Consider the following 7,522-nt stretch of genomic DNA (forward strand, 5'->3'; position numbering starts at 1 on the left):
TTTCCAAAAATAATCTCCGTGAAGTTTCAGGTCATTCCGAGAACTTTTGTTTCTGCACAAAGATAACACCATGGCAATTCTGCTGAAAACAGCGTCAGTCCGGGTTAGTTCCATTCAAATCATGCAAGTTAGAGTCCAAAACAAGGGCAAAAGTGTTTGGAAAAGTAGATACGACGGAGACATATCAGCATGCTTCACGGCGGGTTGAACCCGGGTGTGTCGTGCACGCTGAGCTGTCTCGATGATGTCGGTGCAGATGTCCGGCTCAGGGCCCGGTTCGCCGATCTTGTCGATGAAGACGTGGATTCCGCCGAAGGGGACCCGGTACCCGTACTCAATTGAGCCGGCCTCGGGGCCCCAGCCTACATCGTCAATATAGAGCTTGCCGCGACGACTCTTGGTCATCCGGCCCACAGCGTATCCCTTGATCCCTTCAAAGCTGCCCTTCAAGAACTCAAACCACCGTGCGCCGGCCCCACGGTGGGCGCCAACTGTCGTGGAATTGTCACGGCAGATGTCATAGTGAAAGGACTTAGTTGTGGAGCCATGGGACGAGGTTAGCTTAAAGGGGTTAAAACGGGACAAAGGACATGAGGAGTTTATACTGGTTCGGCCCCTTGCGGTGAAGGTAAAAGCCTAATCCAGTTTGAGGTGGTATTGCTAGGGTTTCGATTACCACGGAGCGAATACGCTTTGCCTGGCTTTCGATCTGTTGTTTCTTGCCCTAAGCCGCTACTGGGTCATCCCACGCCCAGCAGTTTACAGAGTCCTGGCCGGCTCATACAAACGTGTCCGGCCTGGTGACTTATCTTACATGCCTTACAATACAAGTTACATATACATGGTGGTTTACACTTACAGGCCTTAAGCCGCCTTCGGGTTTGGGCCCTTTAACAAGCCTACTCCATGAACCGCCATCTTCAACATACTCATTGGCTTTGTTTAAATAAACCGCCATTGGGATAACCCGGCCCCTCCTGGGCGGGTCATATCCAATAGTCATATCCCCAACAGGTCCCGAGCTGTAGATCTTGGATCGATGGGGAACAAGGAACAGAGAGACAGTATTTGCCCAGGTTCGGGCCCTCTCGAAGAGGTAAAACCCTACGTCCTGCTCTATTGTATTAATGAGTTTGTATGATGATTAAAGAGTTGATCTACCTCGAGATCGGATGAACTAAACCCTAGATGAGTAGGATGATGACTCTAGCCCCTACGGACTAAACCCTCTGGTTTATATAGACACCATGGGTACCTAGGGTTACACATGGTCTATTACCATCGGGGGTAAACATGCTGACTCCCTTATCTTGACTTGGAAGATACGCCAAGGCTTCAAAGGTTTCCTGCCTGAACACGGAGTCGCCTATAGCTCGGCCTTTTAATTATGGATCAAGAACGGCCCACCTGTCTGGCCCATGAATGATAGACCGACAGCCCGAGGACCCCTTAGTCCAGGACTCCCTTAGTCGGTCCCGCGGTCTCCTGGGCCGGCCTCGCCTGCCCCGTCGCTTGGGCCGACCTCGCCCGCCTTGCTGTCGCCTGAGTCGGCCACGCCTGCATCAGGAGGGGCCTCTTCGGCTTTCTTCGACGGGACTCCTACTGGGCCGGCTTCACCGACCATGTCACCTGGCTCGTTGTCGACATCGGTCTCGCCAACCGTGTCTCCTGACGCGCCTTCCGTGTCGCCATCACCACCTCCGGTACCACCAGCTGTTGCTGCTCAGCAGCCTCACACGCATAGTCGGTATGGTATCGTCTGTCCCAAGCAACGCATGGACGGGACCGTTCCATGGCTTGCAGCTTGTGTGGCGCAGTTGCAGGATGATCTATTTGTTGAACACGACACTTTCAGGCTGCTCTTGGGATTTCTCACTGGCGTCATGCCATGGAGCAGGAGTATCAGGCACTGTTGCATAATGGTACTTGGCAGTTAGTTCCTCGGGTCTCTAGTGTCAATGTCATTGATTCCAAGTGGGTCTTCAAGGTTAAGAGGCATGTTGATGGTTCTATTGAGCGCTATAAAGCATGGTTAGTGGCAAAAGGGTTCAAACAACAGTATGGTCTTGATTATGAGGATACTTTTAGCCCGGTTGTTAAGCCAACTAACATCCGACTGCTGCTTTCTTTGGTTGTTACTCGAGGCTGGTCTCTTCGCCAACTGGATGTTTAGAATGCTTTCCTACATGGTGTTCTGGAGGAGGAGGTTTACATGCGTCAGCCCCCTGGATTTGTTGATCCTGATCGTCCTCATCATTTGTGCCGCCTGGTCAAGGTGCTTTATGGGTTGAAGTAGGCTCCTCGTGCATGGCATGTCAGGCTTGGCTCCGTTCTTCGGGCCCTTGGTTTTGTTCCATCCACGGCTGATACCTCGCTCTTCCTTCTTCGTCGACCTGAGGTGACGATGTATATACTGGTCTACGTTGATGACATTATTCTCATTAGCTCCTCTGATGTTGTCGCTGACCGTCTCTTGTCTGCATTGAGTGGTGATTTTGCCATGAAGGATCTGGGCACTTTGCATTACTTCCTTGGATTGGAAGTCTCTCGATCCTCTGCTGGATTGACCCTCACACAGCACATGTACTCTCTGGACTTACTGCGACGAGCAGGTATGCTTAAGTGCAAACATGTTGTGACTCCTATGTCTGCCACTGATCGCTTGTCTGCCTTTGATGGGGATCCACTCACTTCTGATGACGCCACTGAGTACCGTAGTATTGTTGGTGGTCTGCGGTACTTGATTATCACTCGGCCTGAAATCTCCTATGCAGGTAATCGTGTGTGTCGGTATCTTCGTGCTCCTCGGACTTAACATTGGTCGGCTGTGAAGCGTATTCTGCGCTACGTCTGTCTTACTGCCTCGTATGGTTTGCTTCTTCAGCCTGCATTGTCTGGTGAGCTTTCGGCTTTCTCTGATGCAGATTGGGCTGGGAGTCCTGATGATAGGCGATCCACGGGGGGGTATGCAGTCTTCTTTGGTCCCAATTTGATCGCCTGGAATGCTCGCAAACAAGCTACAATGTCTCGCAGCAGTACTGAAGCTAAGTACAAGGCGGTTGCTAATGCCGCAGCTAAGATCATATGGGTACAATCCTTATTGAGAGAATTGGGAGTCTCTCAAGCTCAGCTGTCGGTCCTTTGGTGTGACAACATCGGTGCTACATACCTGGCATCTAATCCAGTATTTCATGCTCGAACGAAACACATCGAAGTTGACTATCATTTTGTGAGGGAACGCGTTGCACAGAAGCTACTTCATATCAAGTTCATCTCCTCTAAAGATCAACTTGCTGACATCTTCACGAAGCCTCTTCTGCAGCCACAGTTTGTAGGTTGTAGGCGCAATCTTAACTTACTTTGTACCTCTGGCCACAGTTAAGATTGAGGGAGGGTGTTAGACTGTATCATACGTAGCCTCTGTACATGACTTGTATTCTGCATTGTACACCCTGGTGTACCTCTTTATATATGAGATAGCCATACCCATGTTATGGTGTCGAGCAGTTTCCCAATTACCACGTTTTACATGGTCCGAAACGCTACAATTCATCGGAATCAATGACGGCTGGCAACATCCATGTTACTGCGTAAGTGCTTACCGATATGTGATGTAGGCATGCCGTGGCCGGGAATGACAGAAAGGAACGTGGCCATGGCCGGGACGATGAGAAACTAAAGAAAACTTTCGCCAAATTCTCGCCAGAGACGGTGGGGGAGGGAGGCGGGATTACGGGACATGGGCGGTGGTGGGCTCGGGGCAACTGTGATGTGGGCAATGTCAAGGAGAGACAACTCGTGTGCGGAAGAAAGGAAGAGAGAGAGGGGAGAGATGGTTTATTAAGAGTCGGCGATGTCCGACTATATTTGAGTAGGAGAGGTGGGTTTAAATAGGTTCCGCTCAATTTTTTGAGGGATTAAAGGTTTTGGGGAAGTGCTAGGTGAAGCTTAATTCCTCAAACCGATATTCTTTAGGGAATTATAACTTTTTAGGCAAGGGCTAGATATGCTCCAACTATATACAAACCATAATACACCTCTCTCATAAAATAAAATCAACCTGCAGTTGAGAGTTGGATCCAAGATCGACCTCTGCCCAAGCCAAACCTGGATCACATGTCTTCAATGAAGCAGCAGCATAAAAGTGTAACACACCCCCGGCCGGTCCCAATGTTCACAAATGCTACTGCCACCGTTCGTTCAAAAAAGAAACAAATCAGTCGCACTTAATTACAACAAAATGAGCTTGTTATTAAATCTCTGACGCTTTGCTAGTAAATTTTGAGCAGGGAATTGCAGCTCTGGCTCAAGGTATTGGCTCGCTGAAACACAATTACTCCTAGCCCGTTGTACTACATAAGTTTTAGGGGGACAAATTAAAGTAGCCATCACTACAAACTTTAGTACTCCACCACTGCTACGGCGCAAGGAGTAATTTAGCAGTTCGTGCCAGTACCAGGCTCAGTTTGCAGCTCATTCAAAAACTTTATACAGTACGTGAGGTAGAATTTTTTGAATTTTTCTGTGGGTGAATACAAGTTTAAACTACCATCCAAATGATTTTCCCGGGAGAAAAACCAACTTGGCACGAACGAGAATTACGGGGGAGACTTGCTTAATAAAAAAGGCAAAGGAAAGGCAGCAGCAGGCAGCAGCTAGCTCAGCAGCAGCAGCGGTAGCAAATGATTTGGTGAGGACGAACCATCCGTAAGGTGACCCGTCCCTTTTCCCTTACCTCACCTCACCTTCTCCTCCGCGTCTTCCTTCCTCTCAGCTTATAGATCTCCTCTCTCTCCGAGGACTCGCTCAGCAAGCGCACGGCCGGAGTCCAGTCCAGGCACCTAGCTACCGCCGCGCCGCGCCAAGAGCCACCTCGTCCCCGGCTAGCGCGCGGCAATGTCTTCCAACGGCAAGCCCAACCCGCAGCCCCCCGCCGCCGCCGCGGCCACCAACGGCGCGGGCGCGGGCGGGCCGCCCAAGATGTACCAGCGCCCCATCTACCGCCCGCAGGGCCCCGCCAAGGGCCGCCGCGGGGGCCGCTCCTCCTGCCGCTTCAGCTGCTGCTGCTGCTTCTTCTGGGCCGTGCTCGTCGTGCTCCTCCTCGCCCTCGTCGCCGCCGTCGCCGGCGGCGGCTTCTACCTCCTCTACCGCCCCCACCGCCCGGCCTTCACCCTCTCCGTCGCGCGGGTCAACAAGCTCAGCCTCTCCAGCTCCGCCACGGCGCCCGCGCTCACCGACTCCATCGACTTCACGCTCACCGCCAAGAACCCCAACAAGAAGCTCGTCTACCTGTACGACGACTTCACCGTCACCGCCGCCACGGCCGCCAACGCCGTGCCGCTCGGGGAGGCGACCGTGCCGGGGTTCCTGCACGAGGCCAACAACATCACCGTCATCAAGGCCACCGTCACCGCGGCCGCGCTCGGGGTCGACCCCACCGCCGCCAGCTCCGACATCAAGAAGTCGGGCACCTTCGCCATCACCCTCGACCTGGAGACCAAGGCCGGCGTCAAGGTGGGCGGGCTCAAGACCAAGAAGATCGGCATCCAGGTGCACTGCGACGGCATCAAGGTGGCCGCGCCGGCCCCGGCACCCACTCCGGCAAAGAAGAAGGGAGTCAAGCTCACCGTCGCCAAGGCGCCGTCGAAGGCGCCGTCCGCCGTGGAGGCCCCGGAGCCGTCCGCGGCCGTCGACGACGCGACAACCTCGCCCCCGGCGGCGACCACCGTCGCGCGCGTGTGCCAGGTCAGGATCCGAGTCAAGATCTGGAAGTGGACCTTCTAGTGACGACGCAAACTCCCAGGGGGCACATTGCGAAAGCGAACCAAAGCCACTTTACTTTTCACCTGGGACGCGGCGGTAGTAGAGATCACAACCGACGGTTGCTGTAAAAAAAAAATCCTATTTGAATTTTACGAAATTTGGCGGGTGGGGGGAGGGGAGGAGTGATGTGAGGTTTGAGGTATTTGTTTATTATTTTTCCTTTTTTTTACGTTTCTTTTTTTTTGCGTTACCTTATTTTTTGCTAGTGCAAGTACACCTTGGGGATTGTTCTGCTTAACTTTGTACGACTACATATCTATCTGAATTTGTAACTGCTTCTTCTTTTGTCGGGGGGAATTTGTAATTGTTAGTGGCATGTATTACTAATGTACTGTCAAACTATACTCTCCTTTATTTTTCATGTTTTTGTAATCTTGACGGACAGTTTTGTAATAGCATGTATGATTATGCAGAGAATTCGCGTGAATTTTTCTTGAAAACGAGTATACATCCCTTGCTTAGGAATATATTCTGGAGCCCGAGGTTTCTTTTTGCCGAAGTACAGTAGTACAGTACTGATTTTGTACGCCAGAGGAAAAGCGAGCGGTGTTGAATTACAGGAAGTGCGGAGTTCTGAAAAAAGAAATGAACAAACTGTGAGGATTTGCGCCGTGAGGCATAAGCTGTTGGAGGGCAAAAGGGTCATTCGTTATAAAAAAAAGGGCATAAGCTGTGAGGATTTGTGCACGATGATGGGGGTCGTTTACCGGGATCGGTGAGGGCTTAGTTTAAAGGTCAACACAAATCATTAAAGCGCGCTGCATCTTTTCCCAACACGCGACCGTGGAAAAGGAGGAGGAAATTTACGTCCCGTACTCGCGAGATGTGTTAAACAGTAGACGCCACCGCTATTGTTAAAAGCTGGGTGACCGTGCAGCCATGAAGAAGCATCTTTGGTCTGCAGTCTAATCTTCCAGTGCTAAGGTTGGTACTATGTTCTCTCTCTTTTTTAATATCAAATCCGTTCTTTATTAACTTGTGATAGTAAGAGTTAGTAGTAGTACATGGTTGAAGAAGAAGGGAGCTACTATAGCCAACTCATGGCCAACAACAATATATGGGACAATGCTTGAAATGAGTTTGAGTAATTTCACGGGTCGTATAGTACTCCCTCCGTCCTATAATGTAAGATGTTCTTAACGTTCTACATCACGGAAGGGAGGAAATAGCAAACTACCAATCATAAAAACTCGCTTCATAAGAGATACCAAGCGAAATCCCCGTCGTTTCTGGAAGTTTTTGCGGCCGAGGAACGCCACCTCGTGTGCAGGAAGATTCAACAATTGTTCAATGACAACTTCACCTGCATTATCAATATCTCCTATCACCATACCCTTCTAGACTCCCTTGCTTCCTAACTCTGAAAAGGTAAGTGCTTTGCATCTCCAGGCCCTCGATTACATGTTTGACGCGGGACGGGGCACTTTAGTATATCTGTTAGCCAAGACCGCACGATATTGAAAAGGGTGAACGCAGGTCGAACCCATTCCATCATCATGCCTCGTTTTTTCGTCCATGTTGCTAATCCCTGATAGAATTATACGAAGGTCGCACCAACAAACACCCATTCTGTTAAAGCTCTAGGCAATAAGATCCGTCATCTCATGTTGCAATAAAAAGATGGCAAGAATTTCCCTTGAATCAGGCTAAAACATGTGTTCATCCTAGTGTCCGGTAGAAAGATCAATGAGATCACTCA

General features: G+C 50.6%; 1 protein-coding gene across 1 annotated transcript; it reads left to right on the forward strand.

Annotated features, from left to right (window-relative positions):
• Positions 1-4,600: 4,600 nt before the first annotated feature.
• Positions 4,601-6,263, forward strand: LOC123077405 (NDR1/HIN1-like protein 6). The gene has a single exon (XM_044499674.1). It carries the CDS (start codon positions 4,897-4,899, stop codon positions 5,782-5,784), a length of 888 nt encoding a protein of 295 aa, XP_044355609.1. The 5' UTR covers positions 4,601-4,896; the 3' UTR covers positions 5,785-6,263.
• The last annotated feature ends 1,259 nt before the right edge of the window (positions 6,264-7,522 follow it).

The sequence above is a fragment of the Triticum aestivum genome, chromosome 3D (genome assembly GCF_018294505.1).
Source record: "Triticum aestivum cultivar Chinese Spring chromosome 3D, IWGSC CS RefSeq v2.1, whole genome shotgun sequence".
Classification (NCBI taxonomy): Eukaryota; Viridiplantae; Streptophyta; class Magnoliopsida; order Poales; family Poaceae; genus Triticum; species Triticum aestivum.

Excerpts from the sequence above, each read along its gene's own strand:
- LOC123077405 (XM_044499674.1), top strand. The coding sequence starts at position 4,897 with ATGTCTTCCAACGGCAAGCCCAACCCGCAGCCCCCCGCCGCCGCCGCG.